The sequence below is a fragment of the Balaenoptera physalus genome, assembly GCF_965194825.1.
Source record: "Balaenoptera physalus genome assembly, chromosome: 4".
Taxonomy (NCBI): domain Eukaryota; kingdom Metazoa; phylum Chordata; class Mammalia; order Artiodactyla; family Balaenopteridae; genus Balaenoptera; species Balaenoptera physalus.
The window spans coordinates 78,736,013-78,759,586 of NC_138891.1; the positions used below are offsets into that span (position 1 = coordinate 78,736,013).

A 23,574-nucleotide genomic window follows, 5' to 3' on the forward strand; every position below is an offset into this window, starting at 1 on the left:
CTGATGCCAAATTAAAATCTTTTTTCCTGGACCTACCTAACAAGCCCAAACTCCTGGCATGGAAGGCCTTCCCAAATTCATTATTATCCTGGTGGTTATTATTATCATTAATGATCTCTTGAAGATTTATTATTATATGTGAAGTGTTAGGCATTTTACATACAGTACTGATTTAACCTGACAAAATATGTAATACTCTATTTTACACATGAAGAAATCAAGGATTAAAGAAATTAAGCAATTTGTACAAGAAAGTGCCAGAAACTGCATTTTTGACCTGAGGCCTGACTCAAGAATCTATACTCTTAACCACCATAAAGTACCTCATTCATTCATTCTTGCATTACACACTGTGCTAGATACTACTGGTAATAAAGATAAAAAAGAGGTGGCCCCTGTCTGCAATGGAGCTCCCCTCAACCTACCACTTCCCACTTTACCTTTCATTATTCTCCATTTGGCACCTTATCCTCTAACCACTATTTATCATTCCTATGAAAAATTCTTTTCTGTTCTATTTCTGTTCTTGAGCTCATTCTCTTTCCCTCAACGCCTATCTTTATCCTTTAACCACATCTCCACAGTTATCTATAGGTGAATTTAATTTTCTTATTTTCTCCTTTATTTTCCAAATTACCAGCAATGAGATATTACTTTTACAATTATAAAAAAGTAAATTTTTTTCAAGTTTATTAAATTTAACTAAAATCCATGGGAAACCTCCATCTTGGTACCCTCCCAGATGTACTTTCCTCCTGAATGGACTTCCCAGCGCCAGCAAGATGCCCCTCTAGTAGATCTTCTACCCAAGATGCTTTTCTCAGTGACCAGTAGCAATTTCCAATATCCTTACATCCAGAATGCCTGAATCACCTTACTTTTCTCTATCTTAACTTTCTAATTTCTCCATTCCTCTCAGTCAGATTCACTCTACCACTTTTTCTTTATTTATCCTCTCAGTTTCCACAAAGCTTCTCCAAATAGCACCATTTACCTACCACAGCCTTCTTATTGTTGATAGAAAAAATAGTTCAGAGAAAGAATGCTAATCCTGGGAGACCAGTGGGCAGATAAAGAGGTATCTAGATAAGTGGAAGATTTTGGACAGGAAATAGACTGCTCTTGAAACTAAGAATGATCCCAGAAAGAGGCTGAAATTCTCAGGAATTCTGGTCTAAAAAGTGACAGTGAAGTGATAAAAGGAAGACCTTGACAAGTTCACACTTAAATTTCAAGGCCACTTAACTAAAGAAGATGAGTAGGGACCTTGAGTTTCTCTACCATCTCCTCCCACTAGTAGACGTTGCCTCTTACTTCACAAAGAAGATAGAAGGCTTCAAATGAAAACTCCCTCAACTTCTTGCCACCAAATCTATTAACTTCTGTATCCACACCCATCCTCTCCTTTCTCCATTTAGGTGAGGGTGATTGATGTTCCTCCTCCTGTATAAAGGCAATTGTGCCATGTGTACTTTCGTACTGATTATACTGTCTTATATTACATCTTCAACATGTTTCTTTACTAGAGTCTTCCTAATGACATTCAAGCATGCTCAATATCCTCTCTTGACTCCATGTCGCCTTTTAGCTATAAATATTGTCTTCCCTTTCGTCCCTCTTATTCACTTCCCAATCTACTCTAATTAGTCTCGAATCTCCACCAATCTACCATAGCTGATATCATCAAATCAATGACCCTCTTGTCGCTATATTTAATGGACATTTTCCACCCTTATCTTGCTTTCCCAGTCAGTAACATTTGTTACTCTGAATGAGTCCCTTCTTGAAATCCTCTTGGTAGCCAAGATAGAACAACTATCACTTTGGCCATTCCTTCTTAGTCTCATCTGTGGGTTTTCCCTCTTTGCCTGTCTTTTTTTGTTGTTAACTGTTGAACCCTTTACCTAATTCAAATACAAAATTTGACCCTTAACACATTTTCATTGTAAAGGAAATACAAGAACTTACAAGTAAATGCTGGCTTGTATAAAAGTATGCTCAACACTGAATAATCTCATTTAATAATATAAATACATAACAAAGAATTGACAATCTATATATTGGAGAAAATAATCATTATTAAGTTTTCATTACATTAAGACTCATTCCCATACAAATTTGAAACATTATTCTAAAGGTTTATGCCATAGAGATTGCCCCTTAGAGATTTGATTCTGGCATTAATGAAATCACACTGGTTCTCAAAATACGATGTTCTGTTTTCTGCCTCTCCACCTGCACTGCTTTTTTCCTACCCGGAGAGCCCTTCCCCAACTTTTCTTTTGTGAATCTTTATTTGAATAACTTCAGTGCAACCTAGTTACTCATGCCTTTGCTGCACTTCCTTGTAGATATCTTTATTTCTGCACTTATCACAGTAAACAGAACTTCATTGTTCACTTATCTGTATCTTCACCAGGAAAATAAAATTCCTTGCAAATAGGTACCATAACTTGTTTATCTCTAACTCCTGGTGCTTAGATCATTTGACTGTCTTTTTTTTTTTTTTAACATCTTTATTGGAGTATAATTGCTTTACAATGGTGTGTTAGTTTCTGCTGTATAACAAAGTGAATCAGTTATACATATACATATGTTACCATATCTCTTCCCTCTTGCATCTCCCTCCCTCCCACCCTCCCTATCCCACCCCTCTAGGTGGTCACAAAGCACAGAGCTGATCTCCCTGTGCTATGCGGTTGCTTCCCACTAGCTATCTATTTTACGTTTGGTAGTATATATATGCATTTGACTGTCTTTTAAATACCTGTGTTCCTCACGGTTCTATCCTTGCTGTCTTTTTACCCTACTCTTATTATCTCTTAGTTATTCCATCTATTTTCATGACTTAATTGCTATCCATATATTAATAGCTCCAGATCTTTATAGCTGAAACATTTCTTCTGAACTTTAAACCTGTATTTCCAAATAAATGTTTGATACTCCCAATTAAATGTTTCAAGGACATCTAAAATGTAATGTATCCAAAACTAAATTCATTAGTATTGCCCCAAACCTATTCTTCCTTATTATCAGTTAATGACCCTACTATCCACCATTTGCTCAAGCCAGAACCCTACATTCAATCTTGGCTTATCTTCTCCCTTACTTTCACACATCTAATCATATCAAGTTTGTCAATTCTGTCAGGGCCAAGGAGGGTGAGCTAAGTGAGGCACTCACCTTGAGCACAAAATTTAAGGGAGTACCAAAATTCAGTAATCAAGACAAAGGGTATCCTTGTCTCACCCTTAACCCATTCTTTCTCCACATTACAGTTAGAAATACCACTGAAAAATAAAAATCTAACAATCATTCCTCTATTCAAAATCCTTTTGAAGCTCCCTACTAGTCTCCTGATAAAGTTCTAATTCCTTAGTAGGTTAAAAGGCCCTTTATTATCTAGTTTCTGTCAATTTCTCCTCTCTATCTTTCCATTTATGCTCCAGGCAATTTGAATTCCTTTAAGGCCTTCAAATATGTCATACTATTTCTCATCTCCTTGTCTTACAGATACCGTGTCCTATTTCTGTTTCACTTTCAATCTTTTCTTTGATTAATCTTTGAATTAATTGCTGCTAATCCTTTAGGTCTTACCTTACACATCATTTCTTTCCTGACCCTCGAAGTCTTAGTCAGATATCCCTCCTATGTGTTCCTATAGCTTTCTCTGTATTTCACCAGCTGTGACAGTGATCATACTATATTGAAATTTCCTGTTTTCTTATCTGTCTCCCTCCTCCTGCTGGACCAAATAAATTCTTTGAAAGCATGAATTCTGTAGCTATCTAATACCAGTGTGACCCCAATATCTAGCACAGAATCTGACACATAAACGGCTCATTAAGTCAATGTCTATCAAATTAATGAGTGAAAAAAAATCAAATGAATAAATTAAATTATAGTGAAAAGTCAGAGAACTGACTTATTTATTAGTACCCAGAAAATTGAAGCAGCTGACTAATGATGACAGCTAATACTTATTTAACATTTCATAATTTATTAAACATTTCCATTACAGCATCTCTTTTGATCGTCATAATTACTCTGATATGTAAATAATATTATTGTTCAATGATCCAGAGAAAAAGACATAGTACTAATCAGAGGAAAACCAGGAAAATATTTGACTTCAAAGGGAGAAGGTCACAGGGAGATCAGCTCGGTGCTTTGTGACCACCTAGAGGGGTGGGATAGGGAGGGTGGGATAGGGAGGGTGGGAGGGACGGAGACGCAAGAGGGAAGAGATATGGGAACATATGTATATGTATAACTGATTCACTTTGTTATAAAGCAGAAACTAACACACCATTGTAAAGCAATTATACTCCAATAAAGATGTTAAAAAAAAAAAAGGGAGAAGGAAGCAAAGAATGTATTATCACAGGGCTACAGGAATTACGCATAAATTTCCTTGGAATTGGAATTGCAATCTGATATAATAATATTAGCCCTCCCCAACCCCCGGTAGAAAATAATCAGATGGAACATTGAGTCTCTGGGCTCTTTATCCTCTATTGAGCTCTTTATGTGTTTGGACTGGATATCTTCCAGGGGGGCGGTGTCACCCAAAGGCTCAGTGTGAGAACAGGTTTCCAGGTCAATGATTAGAAACAATCATGTCCAAGTTTCCCCTTAGGCTGTGTAAATTAAGCAACACACACATCCCCGTTCCACTTCCATTCCTGGGTTCCCTGTGGTAAAGAGAATGCCACTTGATCTAAGTTGCATCAGTTTCCCCCTACTTATCCAACTCCTCTTATCCTCTTTGCTTAAGAGCAAACTTCTTGGGAGCACTGCAGAGCAGGGCAGAAATGGCTAAACCTAGAAGCTACTTTAAAAGGCCCAACGAATTTTACAAGTCTTCCAATTACCAGATAAATAACCATCAGATGAAATAAGCTAGTTCAAAAGGAAGGATTAATTATTTTCCTTGCTTCATTATATACTGTAGTGTAGATCAGTACATCTCAACCTTGACTACACATCAGAATCACCTAGATACTTAAAAAGTTACAGATGCCAAGGCCCTATCCCACAGAGATCCTGATTTAATTAGTCCTACATAGGGTCCAGGGATCAGTCTTTTTTAAAGCTCTCTAGGAAACTTCTTATTAGTTATGTAACCTTGGGCACTTTTTTTTGAGGTTTCTGACTTTATTCAGTTAATTTATCGCCAACGTCTAGGGAAAACCCCTACAATAACACTTACCTAATAGGTTAGTGTGAGGACTGAATGAAATAGTTTGTGTAAAGTGCTTACATCATGCTTTACATGTGGAAGGCATCAGTGGCTATTAGTTTCCTTTGCCCCACTGCACTTACCAAGAGCTATCACCATAAGCAATCCTGGAACTCCAAAAGCCAATGCATAGCAGTCTTTCCCAAAACATTGCACATCTCCTACAGGAAAACAAAACAAATTAATCCTGAATCTTAAGTCTTTGATGTTCTATTCTGTAAGCTCAGGTTTTTGAGGTCATAGACATAGCCATCCTCTTTCTTCCCATCACCTAATCCACAATCCTTCTTTTGGGCCAGACAAAGCAAGATTAAAAGAAATTTTCTCAGATTTTCAAACCCTTATAAAAGGAGAAGATGGACAGGAGGAAGCCTTGAACAGATTTCTGGCTGGCCAGAGTAAAGCTTATACAGAGTCCCTCAGAAAAGATCCCAACCTCTCAGCATGGGTGTGACAAATGTAGAAATCAAGCTCCCTGCATTGATGGAGAGGTAGAAGACTGAGAAGTATCTAGTCCGTTCCTCTGCCTGAAAAAATAAAAAAAGGACAAATCATCAGTGCAATGTGCCTCCTAGCTCCATCCCCCCACCTCATGTTCAGACTAAGCAAGAGGTACATACACAGAGACAGATTCAGGCACTGCCTCCATGGTATGTGAATATCATATTAGATATTTTAACACATATCTCGCTGACGCCAAACATTTCCCTATCTTTCAAACCCTAGTACAAGCATCTTTAACATTGTTTTACCCCTTTATCTTGGCAAAAATGATCATCTTGTACACTATGCCTATGTACTGTGTCCTATACATATCTATTCTAATATTAGTTTCTTTGCATTAAATGTCTGTTTCTTTCTGTAGGTTGAGTTCCTTTAGGGCAGAAATTGTATCTTATTATTTTCTGTAATCCCCACTAGCATAGTACCTGTTATACTACAGACTCAGTAAATGTTTATTAACTGAATTTATTAAGTGACTAATAATTGATTTTGTGGAATGTGTGGTAGGAATAGGACTAGAACATGGGACAGTGGAGTAAATTGTCCTTCAAACAGGATAATTTACCTAATGTTTATGGGAAGTCTGCCAAAGAGTATAAAAGGATGTCTGTGGGCTTGGAAATGGCTGGTGGAAACCTGGAGGTGGGTTCGTACTATTATTGAAATATCTTTGTGGAGCAGCTACAAAATGAAGCAATTTTCAAATACAGTTGCTGATGCTTTATTCATTGTGCACTTCTGTGCTTCATTCTGACACCTCGGATCTTTTCCTGACACATCAGCACAATCCTCATTTTCTATTTATGGTGTGTTTTGCTTCCTCTTCTGGTCCCCATTTAAACTCGTTACACCAATCTATGTGTATAGTTCATTGTGCATAGAATCCCACTTGCCAGAGGTTGGTTATTTCTCCAACGTCAGCAAGCAATTATGATCTATGGACCCTCAGGCAGATAAAGAATATAAAATAACTCAAATGGTCTGAAGGGTTAGAGACATGAAGGAAGACAGGACACAGAGAAAGAACAGAGTGAAAACCCAGAAACACGGTAACTAGCTACAGAGGAGGGAATAACACATGAAGACAGCCAAAAAAGAAAGCTGAGAGGAAAAAAGAGGAAGCTAGAAATGTTGGCTGATCTAAGCATAGACTACTTCCCTTGCCTAGTTGTCACTGCTTCCTTATATAGGCCCATTTTTACCTTTATTCATACTGTTTTCCCCTCCCACTGACAGTGGCAAGTATTTAGGAAAAGAAGGAATGATCATCCAGACAGGTTCATCTAGAGAAACTCATTCTGTTTTATTCCAAATGGTCCTTTTCCCCTTTCATAGAATCTCAAAGCTAGAGATGCTTAAATCATCTCCATACTACTCATCACCTCCCATTCCCAAAGTGATTACCATGTATCTTCTTAAGTACCTCAAGTGAGAGTAAACTCACTACTTCCAACTATTTGAAGTTTTTCTTTCCATCAAGCCAGAAGCCAGCTTCCTATAGCTTTCAGCCATTGATCTTTGGTTTAATTACTGATATCCTTCAAATATCTATAGACAGCTAAAATATTCTCTTTAATTCTTATCTTATCCAGGCTATAAATATCTCCATTTCCCTCAACCTTTCTTCATAAGAGCATCTTTTAGTCCATGTACCACCCTGGTCACTTTCCTTTGAAATGTTGCAGTTTTCCCCTCTATTAATGACCAGTACCCAGCACTGAACACAGCTCCTCAGATATGATCTGACTAGTGGATCACTTCAATCTTGGCAAATGGTTACCTGCCGTTTGATGCCTGCTCTACATTCTTGAAAACACAGAAATTACAGGACTCTTACATGTTTTTCTTCAAACTGGTCTCCACCAAAAGCTGCCACACAGGGTTTGATACCTCCTGTCCCCAAAGCTATTAGACTCAGGCCGACCATTGATAGGACTCTGAAATGGAGAGGTGAGAGTACTAACCATATTGATACTAAACACAACTGTAGAAATGAAATATAGAGCTACAAGAGAAAAAAAATGTGTACAAGGGCAAAGACCTCCTTCACATTTCTACACTGTGGGCATTTTCCATATGCCTTCACTCCTAGGGGAGACTCAGGTACACTTATAATCCTTGAGTTTCTGCCAGAAAGTATACACTACATGGTGAAATTTGTCCCTGATAGTTTCATTTACCCCTTGTGCACAACAGATAGAAGCAGATACTGAAGGAACTCCAAAGTTAAAGCACTGGTTCTCAATCTTGTCTTAGTCAAAGGGACACTTCAATAGAATGACCTTGTGAACCCTTATCCCACATATCCTTAGTAACCACAAAATAAAATGTTAAACTAGTCATAACTAATAGGAGAAGTGTCACTGATTTCTGAGGGGACAACAATAAGGAGGTATCTAATATTTATTAAATTTCAAACAAAATTCTTAACTCATTGGAAAATACACATATAGGCACAGTATAAACATGAACATGTATGACCTGCTTCTTGAACAACTCTAATCCTCTCTACTGACTGAACCAACAGACATCAGAATCTATCAAGAGTCTCTGGCATCATAAACATCAAGAGCTTAATAAAGAGGGATAGAGCAACTGGAATATATGGAACTACACATAAATGGAAATAATCTAAGCTTTGAAAATAAATTCTACAATGTATTACAAGGAAATATCACAGACATTTTTTTTTTAACTCTGGTAAAGGTACAATGTGTGGATGGGTGAATAGATGAGGGAATATGGAGGGCATGAAGGTTTTAATGTCTTCAAGCACATGAAGAGTTTTTATGAAAAGGATACTAACTGGGCATTCTACTAGTCCCCAAATATTTAATAAAAACAAATGAGCTCAGATAAAGCAGGAAAGAGTTCAACTGGTCAAAGTTTTTTCCTTAACCGATTTGGTATTAAAACAGATTGGAAAATAAAGGGACATCATTGGTAAGAAGACAGAAAAACATCTGTAATGAATGTGTGAGACATTTACCTGCCCAATGGAGGAAAAGTGGTTTAGTTTATTCCATGATTTTACTCACGTGTGTAACATTTGTCCCCCCAGTATTGGTAAGGCACCCATGGACTTGATCACATGGCCAAGCACATACACCAAGGAGAGATAGATGATTGTCCTGTTGAGAGAGTTAAATCAGTCAGTCTACAAACAGAATTCAGAGATTTGAGTAATTACAGACTCAGAGTTCATACTGTTCTCAGTGCCAGGATAAAAGGAGCGGCAGGAGGAGGGGGTGGAGGAGGAAAGAATTACCTGAGATATGCAAATATAAATAATAATGGTGAATGAAACAGTCTAGAAAAAGAGACAGTAACTCTTTACCCTGTAGTGTTAGAGATAATGGACATTCCTTTCTCATACCTGCTCTCTCTTTTCCCTCACTAACCCCACACAAACACAGAGTACCCCTGATCTTGTGTAGATATGTCATGACCAGGTTGGATTTGTAGCCAGCGATAATGTTCTAAGTAAGGAGAACCAGAAGAACAGAATACTTTGACCTGAGGTTTCTTCCAAGGAATGTCTTTGGCTCTAGAAATCCATCAGGGTCAAGAAAGAATGTCACATAAACAGGAAAAAAGGGATGGTTAACACAAAGAACTTTCTCTAAACACAATCACTGGGATATATAGAGAGGTAAAGGGCTCTCAGGTTCAGTCTGAACACTTGAGTTAATTGTAATCCACACCACAGTTTCCTCATGGACAATTTCCCAAGGGTAAGAAAGGAACCAGGGTCTTTGAACAGACTGTCTGGTGATATAGCTCATGCAGTTGATAGGGACTTGTTGTTATGTTGTTTTTCAAAAAAATCTGAATGACAAACAGGAAGTAGAAGAGTGAGGAATTCCAGTAAGAACATATGTAGAGATATACACACTGAAACATGGCATACTACCAAATATACAATGTGTATTATTTGTATTAGGACACCAGTATTCTCTTTATATATAAGTAGAATATTAATACTAGAAGGAACCTTGGAAATTATATAGCTTACTTCTGTGATTTTGAAGTGTTATATGCTAATGTGGAATATAAAGAATGGAATGAAGGTAGCAGAGAGAGGCCAGAGATGTCAGAAATCTCAGAATGTGGATTTCTCATTCTAAATGCCTAATCTTCCTAGGTTGGCCCTCCAGGGAAGGGATCTTAGAGGGTTTATAATGGGAAGCAGGGGATAAGAAAGCTGAGTGACTAAACCAGGGCTAATTAATATTAGGGGAGGAGGCAGCCTTTTCCAAAAGGCCTTGTAGCATCTTCTGGAGAAAAGTTCCCTTCATTGGAATAAAAAGAATGAATAGAAAGAAAGGGAATAAAAAGGGACTGAAAAAAAGGCCAACAATTATGAACACAAAATAGATGCTCTATGCTAAATCATCACAGAGAAAAAACAAAAGGAGTCTGAGCTGGAGTGATAGTCTGCGTTGGGAGAACAGGGCAATATCAGGTTGTTGGACTAAATGAATGAGAGAAGTGTAAGTGCCTTAAAAGGAAAACGGGCAACCTTCTAGGTGAAAGATTCAGGGAATTAGTCTAGAATGTGAAGAATATAAGACAGGAAGCTAATGGCAGAGAACTTTAACAGAAGGAGAGAGAAGTCAAGAGAGACCTGGAAATTCTGCATTTGAAATGGAGTCATTGGGGTCATTACAATCCCAACCACAGGACACAGTTCTGTTTTAGATAGACTTGACCAATCTTCCATTTGCAAATGAGGAAAGTGAAATCCAGAGAAGTCAAAGGTGACATTCTAATTAGTATTAGGATTAGGTCTAGAACTTCTACTTTCTTACAGCCCAGCATTCCTTCAGTTTTATCATGAACAAGTTAATGTGGAAAAAGGAAAGGGAAGAGAAAGAAGTTTTAAATTTTATTTAACCGTAAGAATATCAAAAGCCAGAGACATTTTAAACTAAAGCTTAGGAACTGAGAAGGAGTATGTGCAGTAGGCATATATTATTATATATACTTCCTCTGATAGCAGAGGAAGAGACCTAGCATAAAGAGGGTCAGCTCTGACAAGACAAAAAAAAAAAAATAGTGGGGGAAGGACACGCTATAGACACACTCAAAAAAAACAGAAATTGTAGAGAAGACATCCAAAAGCATATTCGGCAATAAACACATTTAACAGAGTGGCTTTTAGTGATTGCCATGATCAGGAGTCCAGAGTGATAGGCACAGGTCACAAGGTAAAAACCAACACTAGGGACTATGACTAAAAATGCTATTCTCTCTTAAAAGCAACTAGGCATCAAAAATTGCATCTGAGCATGTAATTAACCCTCTCAGTAGATGTTTATAGAAATCATAAAAAGCCAGTGTCCATGCTTAAAAATTTTCTTTTCCATTGTGTATCCACTGGCTACTCTTTCCTGTGTGTAGCCCTGAAGGAAGGTTCACCTCTTTCCTGACATAGGGAGTTCCTTATACAAGAGTCAGGGACCCTGGGTACCCATTTTCTCTTAACAAAGCTATGATTCTGGGACTGCAAACAGAGGAAGCACTTTTAATAGAAGTTGTTTACTAAATTCAGATGATTCTAATGTTATAGGATGTTTTTCATCCTGAAGATAACATCTGAAGAAAAGGAGAGGAGTTTTAAATACTTATATTCTTATGTTGCTGTCATCATTGTTTTTGTACACGTGAGCTCACACACACCCCGACAGAACAAGTTACTCATGTTTTCTCCAACTCACTTTCTCTCAGAAAGAGATACCAATTCATCCCCCAAAGAGTTTTGTTATTTAAAAAGCAACCACAGGGCTTCCCTGGTGGCGAAATGGTTAAGAATCAGCCTGCCAGTGCAGGGGGACACGGGTTCGAGCCCTGGTCCGGGAAGATCCCACATGTCACAGAGCAACTAAGCCTGTGCACCACAACTACTGAGCCCGTGTGCCACAACTACTGAAGCCCATGCACCTAGAGCCCGTGCTCCACAACAAGAGAGCCACTGCAATGAGAAGCCCGCGCACCGCAACGAAGAGTAGCCCCCGCTCGCCGCAACTAGAGAAAGCCCGCACACAGCAACGAAGACCCAACACAGTCAAGATAAAGATAAGATTGGAGCTGATTTCTTTGATTTGCTTTGGTGCTTTCAAGGCAGGAAATGCTTTCAAATCATTTTCTGTGTGTAATCTGAATGCAGGTAAAGAATTCCTCAACTTGTCAGAATGCTAATTAAATGTAATAATAATTTGTGTAGCCTGCTGTGATACTAAAGTGGTTAATGACAGTCACTTGGGTTTCCAACCAGGAAGGGTTTGTTTTAATGCACATGTCTAATTTAAGAAGTTCACTACTTTATTATCACGTAATATTGTCATTTGCTTGAAATAGTGCAAAGCTAATAGTTGACTGATCACTCCTTAAGAATTTATGGTTTCTTATAAAATCAACAGAGAATCTATTTCCAAAGAAAGAAATATCAAAATTAAGTAATAATTTAAAAATTTATGGGGAAAGTATCTCAGGCAACTCATAACAATTCCTAGATGTTTTTTATTAGTCCATGATGTTTTCACAGTACGAAAGGCTCTAAATTTATAGATAAATGCTGGGCCTGCTACCTTAATATGTGAGTGTGGTTGCCCTGGATGCAGTGCAGAGGATACACAGAGGCGATAATTTCGTGCTCCAAGAGAATTAATGGTAGAAAGTTACACGATGCTCAAATAGCTCCTTCCTTAGGAAAAAGGAAACTATCCAGAAAGTCACACACCTAGCAGAATCTATTGGAACCTTGGGACTTAGATATTTTTATAATCCTATTTCTTTTTTTATAGAGCTTCAAAAAATCATCTTTGTTCAAAAAGAGGAAATATTTTCTTTACTACAAACGGACAGAACTTTTCTCATATTTTCACAAATGTCAGTGTTCTTCTATTTCAGGAATTAATTTAAAATGTTGTCATCAAATAAAAATTTCCATATTATTTTAAAATATTTCTTTTATTATTATCAAGTGTCAAAGGTAATCAAGGCTATTACTCTTGAGGCACAAAGCAGATGTTGACATAAGAATGCTCTTTGTCACTACCCCTTATTGTCGTATGCCATGGTGCCAGGCAGAATTGCTGAAATCCACCCCCCCCCACCAGTGATGTCTCACCCTAATCCCTGGAACCTATGACTATAATGAGATGTCCCTTCTTTAATTATGTTATATTATATGACACAATTGACAGTAAGATAGGGAGACTAACTAGATGAGCCTGATCTAATCATATGAGCCCTTAAAAGCAGAGACTTTTCTCTGGTAACAGAAGGGGAAGAGATTCAAAGTTCGAGAAGGGTTTGATACGCCATACTGATAGCCTGAATATGGAAAGAACCACGTGTCAAGGAAAGGGGACACCTCCACCTGAAAGATGGCAAGAAAATAAGCACCTACAATGACAAGGAAATGAATTCAGCCAACAACGAATGAGGCTGGTGGTAGATTATTCCCCAGAGTCCAACCTAGGAGACACCCAGACCTGTGAGCCAACTGACTGGCTCCAACTTCTCACTTACAGAATTGTGATATAATAAATGAATCTGGTTTTAAACAGAAAAAATAAATAAATAAATAAATAAATTTATTTTTAAAAAGTAGCTGAAGTAGAGATTAAAAAAAAAAAAAAGCAACCACAATACCCACAACAAAATAAGTCATCTTCACACCTGCCCACACCTACCTCAGTCTTGTGCCTACATTTGAGTATCTGAGGGTGAATAAATTTATTAATTGAAACACTTGCTGTGGGCCTGTTATGTACCAGGCACTGTTCTAGGTGCTGTGGATAAAAATATAAATGAGACTTTGTCTTCTAAGTGTCTGAAGAAGGTATTAGATTCATATACAATAGTTATGATAAGACAGAGTTTGGTAAATGTCACATGAGGGTAAAAAATAAGGAGTTTAGAGAACTTTAGATTACTTCTGGCTAGTGGTGAAAGGTGAGGGGCAGAGAATATTCCATTGCATAGGTGGAATTAGAACTGAGCCTTAAAGGGTTTGGACATAGAAGGCTGGGGAGGAAGGAGATTCCATGAAGTAGAAACTATGCAAACAGACATGGAAAAGAAATGTCCCTGGTTATCATTAGGTAAATATTAGTATTTGGTTTTTCTCTAGTGTACATTTTTGAAAGGGAGTATGACAATAAGAGCAGAAAGGTAAGTTGGATGAGATTAGTAGACAGTGTGTTAGCAGAAATTTTTGAGCAGAGTAGTAATATGAACGGAGATTTCTTTTAGGAAGATTAATTTGACAGTAGTGCATAGACTCAATTGTGAACAAAAGATATGGGAAGCAATGAAAACATCATACACGTCCATTTCAATAGCCCAATTTAGAGGCTAATGAAAACCAAAACTAGAGTAGTGGTGATTGATGGCCGTGGGATACAGTGTTGAGGAGGGAGAAAGTGACAGAGATTATAGAAATAGAATTGGCAGAATTTGAAAACTGATTGGATGTGGGAGTATAGGAAAGCTAGGAGAGAGGATAAGGTGGAATATCCAGGAGATGAATGCTAATGTGTAGTTATAATGCATAAGGGCGCTTGAGTGACAGGTTAAGATTACAGAGTTTGAGGAGCCATTAGCATATAGGTAAAATGGACACTGCAGAGCTTGCTGAGGGAGAATCTGGAGAAAGGGAAGAGGGTAAAAGGTATACACTGGGGAAATGCCTACATTCAGGAAAGAGTAAAGTAAACAAAAAGCAAAAGAAAAGCCAAATGAGGAAGAATCCAAAAAAGTAAAAGAACCAGAAAATACAGTGTTAGAGAAGCCCAGGAAGTTTCAAGAATTTAGGAGTGATAACAGACTAAAATGTTAAAACACGTTCAAAGTGAATAAGAATTTAGAAAAGACCACTGGGTTTGATAACAAAGAGATCATTACCAGTGACCTTAGAGAGAAGAATTTCAATAGGATAAAAAGATGACATACTATATATTATTTCACTTACCGTAATCTGCTTTGTATTAAAGCTAGTTGAATATGAACAACATGAAGCAGGTATTATGTCTTATTCATCTTTTTATCCCTCATGGTTCTTTGGACAAATAGAAGTTTCTCAATAAGCATTTACTGAATTAAACTCAATCAGCTTAAGTTGAATCTAATTGGATTCTACTACACTGCATTACATTACTCTACCCTAAGGAGCGATAATGAAGAGTGAGAAAGGAAGGCAACAAATAATAAGTGATTCTTTTAAAAATCTGAAGGTAGTGGTAATAAGACAAGAAGATAGAAAAAGAAAGGTTAACAATAATTTTGTTTATTTAAAGGTCTCATATTTGCCCTTGCTTCTAGGTACAGGACAAGAGTGTCTCTGAGGAAGAATTTGAAGGCAAGAGACGGAGGTATTGAGGGTACAAAGACACCAAGGAGAATGATCTAGGTGATGGTGATACATCTGTAAAAATTCATCCAGCTGTACATTTAAGACTTTTGGATTTGTGTACTTTATGTAAGTTATACCTCAATAAAAATAAATTCAAAAAAATTTAAAAAAGGATTGAGGATTGAGATTGAGGGCACAAGTGGAGGTTGCTAAATTTCCTCTGAAATAGTCAGGAAGCTATTGCTTACCAAATCTCAGATCTATACTTTTTCAATCTTAAAGGAAGTCATTTTAAAAATAAATAAAATTACTACGTGATATATGTGAGTCTTTTATTCTATAACTGAATGAAGACTATATACCATGGTTTATACTTTCTTTCTGCACATAGTGCCAACCCTCTATCTGGATGGACTCGGTAACTACTACTACATAAGGAGCAAACATAGATCTCAGCCACCTGCCATACCTTTCCCAAGGCAAGAAACTGTGTTTAGCACTAAGTTGTGGTTGTAGCGCTATATTGGGTGCTGATTAAAAACTTTAGAAGAATGAATATATCTAGGCCAAAGTGAGATAGAAACCAATGTTTACTAAAGAGGATTCCTTGGAACACTAGGTCCACAAGGAATCCTGAAAAAATATTCCACGGTTAAATAAGTTTGGAAAATACTACATACCATAACCTCCTCTTGGATATTTTATAGTATGAATTCACATGTTAAAGGCTGTAAGAAGTCATGCAGTAAAGATACCTTTTTAGCTTTATTCAGCCTAGCATTTTCCAAACTTACTTGACTATGAGAGCTTTATGTTCCCACATAACATTCATTGGATCCTATACAACCAATTTTCAACAGAATGCACTTTGAGAAATGCTAATTTAGACAATTCCATAGATGACAAGTCCACAGAAAATACCTGAGTGATGGATATCTAAGAGCCATCTCTAGCCCATGAGGATGATGTTATAGGGGACAAAAATAACACTATCCCAAACATATCTCTTGGTGCTATTTTCAGGGACTTAAAAGATACTGAACTGAATAGACCATTATTCTAACTCATGAAGATATTTATTATATTCTCAAGAAAGAAACTACAGAAGGAGGTTAGAGAAGAGAAGCAGAGATGGTAAAAGAGCTAAAAAGAGGGATTCATAAGAAGAAAGTAAAAGTGTTGGGATGACTCAATCTAGAGAAGAGATGGATAGCATATTAAATAACTACATTGAATTATAAATTTTCTTGTGGGTAGCAATCTCTATCACCTGAGATCAGAACAAGAACTAGTCTTACATTACAGAATGGAAGATTAAAATTAGATAAAAGAAAAAAACCCTGCTGACTGAAAAGGGTATAAAAATATTGGAAAAACTGATAATGAAGAGACAAAACCTTTCTGTATTGTCAGTCTGAGAGAGATTCTTATTTGTCATGGATGACATAAGTATGTTCTTGCTTGGATGCAAGAGGCTAGAAGTGATAGTCTCTGCACAATTAATATGTGCAGCTTCTTGGACTGTGACCTCCCATCATCCTTACTTGAATTTTCCCAACCATGAGTCAGCAATGGCTGCTCCCAGGATGGGAGTGAAATAACAGAGGCTGCTGAAGGCATGGTATACAGATGTGGAAGTGTCTTCACTCCAGTGCAGGAAATACAGGAAATACAGGGTCAGCACAGCTGAAGCAAAAAAAGAGAGACAAAACAAAATAGATGCATTAAAATGATTTATGGAGCAGAAGAACATTTGATATGGTCTTTGAAGTTGATCTTGACCTTCAATACTCCTATCAGTGAAGTGATGAGGGGTGATTGCTGGGCAGTAGAAGCAGGGCCCCTTGGAGTTGTGGGAGTGAATGGGGCTATGCTTAGTATACAAATGCAATACTCCTCCCTTCAGTCTATGTGTACACAGCATCATTTAGGTCAATCCAAAAGATAACATGGGGCTTCTAATATCCCTTCCTTCTCCTTCCCAGCAATGATATAATCCATAGACCTGAGGAACAGAAATGAAGAATGGAATGTCGATGATGAGAGTTTTTCCACCTATATTCTCATAGGCTGTGTTCTGATTTCCACTTGGCCTTTCTGTTCTTGGCCTGTATGAGTTAGTAGGTGAAATCCCATGAGGCATTTTTTGGAAGTCTTCCCCAAAGGAAAGGACCAATTGGATGAAGGTAGAAAGAGTAGATAAGGGAAATAAGTGCATATGAGACAGGCTGTTACAAACATGGGGTGAGAGTGAGTGGAGAAGAGTAGGACTCGGGGACACAAAATTACCTTTCATGCCATAATAGGAAAAGCGCTCACAGAATTCATTCACCACAATGAAGACAATACTCAGTGGATAGTTGGAGCCACAGATTTTCTAAGAAACAAAAAGGCAATGGTTCAAGCGTGAACTATATTTCCCTGTTTAAACCATTAGATTGTTCCACAACAGAAAAAAATCATTTATTTTAGGTTGCCATGATAGGTCATGTGAAACAATGGCCCCTGCTCTTCATGAAACAGCCAGTATCACATTAAAAGTGCTTGCATTGCTGATTTAGCAGTGAGAAGCCATTCTGAATATTACTTTTTTCCTCAATTCATTTAACATGAAACTGCTCAGGCATTCCTTGATACTAGACACCAGGACCTGTTCATCTTCCCACAAGTACTAAATGAAAAGCCTGGGGCTCTGGGTAGGAGAATAATCATACTTATTTTCAGGAACAGAACAAAGGGTTGGCCTCTGGAGCACTTGATGTCCAGGCAGTCACACTCAGATGTCAGTATCCTGCTTAGCTCCACTGTGCGGATTAAGCTTTCTGTTCCCACTTGCCCCATTCACTGTGCTGGGAGAAATCCTAGCAATATGAAGGCTTCCCATTCAGTGGCTACTGAAGCCAGGCACAGAGCCCAGTACAGATTCTTAAAGGTAAGACGATTGATCACCTTGACCTTGGGCAGAGAGTTCTTAAATCTTGTCAAATTAAGTGTCCATTCTTTCTATGAAAGAGAGATTCTATAACATTTTCATGCTAATCCTTTTGGGCATTAAAAGGACTACGCTATTTCATGCACTGTATCAGTCAGAATAAAAGGAACATCATGTTTTATTTCAAATCCCTACTCATTATGATAGCCCAGCCAATATGAGAGGGGGATGGAGATATGTGTCCTTGGTTCAATCGAATCTTATCATGAGATTTTTATTGCCTTTTCTTATTCATAAGATGTACATACATCTTTGTAAGCAGCCTCATATTCTTTGGGACCAGAAAACGTATAACTAAATAAATTAATGTATTCATTCTTTTATCCACATGGACATATAAAAACAACCCTCCAAAATATTAACATACATTAACGTATGATAAAAACTTGCTTGAAAGACAATATGAATTAGTCTTATTACCTTCCCAGCTCACAGCTCGAGAATCATGCAACCTGAAGTTTAGTTAACACATTTCTACTAGCTATGTAACACTGTCACTGGCTGTGTTAACATACTGATCCAGGCCATGTCACTACACTTGGCTTTATACTTCAGTTTTGTTATTCCAAAGAAACTACCACCTCTAGAATACTACTACAGCTACCTCTTTGCCTGTAGTAAGAATTCAGTAAATACTGGCTAGTATGTCTATATCCTCTCCATTTACAGGATTTTGATATGAGGATTGAATAAGAATTGGGAAGTGCTTTAACAAGTGTATAAAGTAAAACATTATTACTTCCTTGTTTCTCTGTCCTTTCTCCCACTGTAAACTGGAACACAGTAACAGAGACTAGATCTGTTCTAAAACTTCTCTTGGTGGTCAGCATAGATTCTGTGCACAGGGGAAACTAAGGGCTGAGATTTTTTTTGGTGAAGAAAACAATCACACACAGTTCTCCAGAAAGGAGTACTTGCCAAGTTTCCCTGGACATTCAAATTGCTTTTTTTGCACCCCAGAGAAACTCAGAATATACAATGAAATACAGCCAAGTCCTGGATACCAACTGAAGAACTCTGACTACCTCTTCCTGCTGCTTCCTCCCCTAAGTTAAAGGAAACTTCTGTTTAGGTTTGGTTTACAGGTTAATTCTAACTCCAAGAGAGAATAGTTTTTAATACTCTAACACAGCTCAGCATGAAGCTCCAGGGGCCAAGGAGGAGAACCAGAAGAGTAAGTCTGTTCCTACCAGAGACAGAACCGAATCTGAGGACTCACCGGAGATGGCTTCTTTGGAAAGCTGGGGGGTCGAGGTGGTACCTCTTCAGGGGAGACAGGTAAAAAAGGAGTTTCCTTGAACTCATTTTTCTGGAAGAGATTCATGGCTGGCTCCTTACTCTCTCTCTCTCTTCAAGCATTTGGCTTCGGTAGGCAGTTGGGACAGCTGCCAGGCTACTGTGAAAAGGGGGACTGGGAGGGGAAGAGGGGGTGGCTTCAGCAACTAGGTTTAACCCTGTGGGTGTCAGGCATCAGCAGCTGCCTGCAAAGCAGACAGCTATAGAAAAAGAAAGGATTGGGTCTCAGAGACTAGTTCAAAAGAATGTTTATGTCACAGGGAAGTGAGAATAACACATCATGGGATGAGACAGTATAATGCTGGAAAATTTCAAATGAGTGAAAATTAGTTAACACAATGCCTGGAGCATAGCCTAGAGTAGATTTTGAGATCGATTTCAGGGTAATAATAGCTACCATTTATCGCACACCTATTGTGGGGAAGGTTTATACACACATACACACACACACATATATATTATATCTACATGTTCTAATTCTTACTACTATCCCCATTTTATAGGAACTAATGTCTCAAGAGGTTATGTAATTTGTCCAAAGTCATGTGGCCAGTAAGTGGCAGAGCTGGAATTTTCACTATGCCACTACAGATTAGTATCAGTAATGCCTGTGGTCATTACTTAGGAATGGAAACTATGGAAATAAAAACATAGCAATGTAGGGGAAATGAAATGCATCGAAGAGGGAAAGTTATCTCCAAACAGAATTTGGAGAGATACAAAAAATGTTGATTTTTGGTTTTCAACATAATAAAGTTCAACTAGAAATGTCTTATAAGCAATTAAAGAGGTGGAGCTGAAGAAAACAAAAGGAAAGGGTTGGTGATGTACATTTGGGAATCATTCTTCTCCTTTGCTAAATTCATTCTCTGTGTTTTCATTTTTTTCACTTCAAAATGAATCCATCATTTCACTAGTAAATAAAATTTAATTTGTGTAAAAATTATGAGCCAGTTATTTTCTAGGAACCATTATAAACATCATATTTCTTAATTTTCAGTGAATGGACTCCCAAATGACTCCAGAATATAATATTTAGTTCTTATCAGAGGAGGAACAAGAACAGAGATGACAATGATAGATACATTTTAGACAGTATTATTTTTGCTAAGTTAAAGAGGTAAAAGAACAAGAGAGTACAGTGCCCATCTAGATATCAATCAAAAGAAAAAGGAAAAGAATGGCTAGAGAGCAATAAGAAAAATGAGGACTAAACGAAAAAAGAAGTCAGGAAACAGAAGAATGAATTATTTTATTTTAGAATATGAGAACCTATGACTCTATCCCTCATAAAATTCTTACATTACCTATTTGAGTTATTGACAAATAAGACCAGGAGAAACTCTATCCTTTCCTCCCTAAACTCCATCTTAGACTTTGACCATGTTTTCCCAGCTTCTATTCACTCCTCCTCCTGCTTCTCTTCCACCAACCTTTACCCAAAGAAGGGTCCAATTCATTTCTGTTTGTGACATTAATGATTAAGCTACAGTTATTCTTTCAGGAAGTACTGCCCTTTCTGACCTAGTTTGGTTAATGACTCTGGATACAAAACAAATGAACAGTCAAAACTTACTAGTCAAGTTAACCACTAGAGGCACAGATGCTTTTAAGATCTAATTATATCACTGGCGCCTCCTGCTCTGGCCTTGTACCTCTGGAATAGCATTTGATCTCTCAGAGCAGATGGAATAGCACCGGTAGGCAAGGCACCAATTCATTTGTGCTTATAGGTGCCCTAAATACCAGACTTTAGAGTATTGGCATTGGTTCTCTGATACTCGTTTGTTTAAGTGAAATTCTTCTTTTGATTATGGCAATACAATGCTAGCATTTATAAAATCGAATAGTATCAGAGATGGAAGGAATCTTAATCTTGTCCTACATAAACTAAACTTCCCAGATGCTAAAAATCACTTAGGGATATATATATTTACATATATATTTATATTTGTATATATACTTATAACTACAAATTTCCACAGCAATTCACACACACACCACACACAATTTACAGGCCTTTGCTTTGAAAAGTCTTATTCAATACATCTAAGTAGGTATCTAAGAACTTGTATTTTTAATAAGCATCTCTGGTAATTCTTATAATAGGGATTTGGTGAATACTGGTTTGAAATCCTTTTCCTAGTCTAGCCTGAAGAATATTACAGAAGAGCCTCCCAGCCTCCAAGACCTATTCTAGAACCTTTTCTATCTTATCAAGATGCCTCTTGTACACCATCATTTTTGCTAAGTTGAAATCAGATAGAAGGATAAAAGGGAAAAGATCAAAGAGAAAAGCAACTCCTGAATAGAAATGAGTACAAACTCCTGAAAGATAAAAAAAAATAGAGTGAAAGAATCTAAAATATCAGTGATAAGAGTAAAAAATATTTGTGACCTCAGTGATTATAACAGAAGAGAGTGATATTTTACAATCATGTACAGAAAGGAGGCTGAAAATGACAGATACTAATATAGTCAGAGAGAAGAGGCAAATATGAAATTAAAAGGGAACATGTGTTTAGCAAGGTGTATGAATACAAAATCATCACATAGAAATAAATTGTATTTAAATATCAGCAAAAACAAATAGAAAAGGGAATTTAAAACATTATACCAGCTCTAATAGCATAAAAAATACCTAGGAATAAATCTATTGAAAGATGTCTAAGACATCAATACTAACCACTCTAAAACATTATTGAAAGAAATTAAAGATCTAAATAAATGGACAGACATACCATGCTCATGATTTGGAAGACTCAGCAAAAATGTCAGTAATCCCCAAATCAATCTATAGTTGCAACACAAAATCCAACAGGTTTTGTGAGTGTAGAAAATGACAAGTTGATTTTTAAAATTCATATAGAGATACAAAAAGCAAAGAATAGCAAAGGCAATCTTGAAGAACAATAGTGGAGGATTTGCACTAACCAGTAGGAGACCTATTATAAAGCTACAGTAATTATAACAGAGTGGAACAGACACAAAGATAGATAAGGCAACCAATGCAACAGAACAGAGTTCAGAAAAAGACCCACACATATACTGAGGCATCAGTTATGACAAACGTGACACTGCAGTGCAGTGGGGGAAATGACGGTGTTTTCAACTAAAAAAACACCATCTAGATACTCATATGGAAAAAAATATGTTTACCCATGTTTTTATGCATGGTGTAAATCTATCTTACACCATGCATAAAAACCAATTCAATATAGATTACAGATCTAACTGTCAAAGTTTAAAAAATTAAAGCTTTTAGAGGAAAACATAAGAGAGCATCTTTACGACTGTGGATAAGCCAAGATTTCTTAAATAAGACATAAAATATGGTAACCATAAAAGAAAAAGAATTGATGTATGGGACAGTATTAAAATCAACTTCTTTGTTCACCAAAAGATACCATTAAGAGTAAAAAGACAACTCACAAAGTGGGAGAAAATACTCATATTACATATATTGTCAAAGAATTTGTGTCCAGACTATACAAATCACTTCAAAAATCAATAAAAAAAGGTTCACATTCAGATTTTTTAAGTCTTTTGCAATTATAAATAATACTGTAATAATAACCTTGCAAATAAGTCAAATGTATCTGTAGAATGAATTTCTAGAAGTGAGATTGCTGTGACAAAAATGTTTTTATAATTTTCAGAACTGCAGATTCATTCCCTTTTTTCTATTGAGTTGTTTGTCCCCTTCTTGTAAGTTTGTAAGATCTACCTTTATATCATTTATATTAAAGCTCTGCTACCCTCTATGTTGCAAATATTTTTTCTACTGATTTTGTTTATGGACTTTTAAAATTAAACGTAACTTAAAAGGCACAAATCTTAAGTGTAAAACTCCACTATTTTTTACATATGTGTAACTCACAAAACCACCACCCAGGTAAGATTATATATATTTGTAATAAATATTTACTTATAATAAATATTGGGTTGGCCAAAAAGTTCTTTAAGGTTTTTCCATACCATCTTACGGAAAAACCCAAATGAATTTTTTAGCCAACCCAATATAATAATATATATTGTATATTATACTACTCCTACGAATTGAGTCAGTCCCTTTGAAGAAGATTTCAACCTTTTTAGAATATATTTTTATAATATTTTTCCCATTCTTGAGTTGGTAATTTTGATTCATCTCTTAATAAACTGGAAATTACTAAAGTA

At 36.9% G+C, this 23,574-nt stretch overlaps 2 protein-coding genes across 2 annotated transcripts in view; one reads left to right on the forward strand and one right to left on the reverse strand.

Annotated features, from left to right (window-relative positions):
* ILDR1 (immunoglobulin like domain containing receptor 1) overlaps window positions 1-16,644 on the forward strand; it is a 99,580-nt gene extending 82,936 nt beyond the window's left edge. The window contains exon 10 of the transcript XR_014262877.1: window positions 15,077-16,644. The gene's annotated coding sequence lies outside the window, so the exon portion shown is untranslated. The remainder of the gene's footprint in view (window positions 1-15,076) is intronic.
* Window positions 1-21,992, reverse strand: part of SLC15A2 (solute carrier family 15 member 2) — a 39,555-nt gene extending 17,563 nt beyond the window's left edge. Inside the window, exons 1-7 of the mRNA XM_082459399.1 lie at window positions 19,319-21,992; window positions 17,397-17,484; window positions 16,652-16,793; window positions 8,785-8,877; window positions 7,584-7,683; window positions 5,679-5,769; window positions 5,326-5,403 (exon numbers count right to left, since the gene is read on the reverse strand). Of these exons, the coding sequence (XP_082315525.1) occupies window positions 5,326-5,403; window positions 5,679-5,769; window positions 7,584-7,683; window positions 8,785-8,877; window positions 16,652-16,793; window positions 17,397-17,484; window positions 19,319-19,423 (697 nt within the window). The 5' untranslated portion in view covers window positions 19,424-21,992. The remainder of the gene's footprint in view (window positions 1-5,325; window positions 5,404-5,678; window positions 5,770-7,583; window positions 7,684-8,784; window positions 8,878-16,651; window positions 16,794-17,396; window positions 17,485-19,318) is intronic.
* Window positions 21,993-23,574: the final 1,582 nt, after the last annotated feature.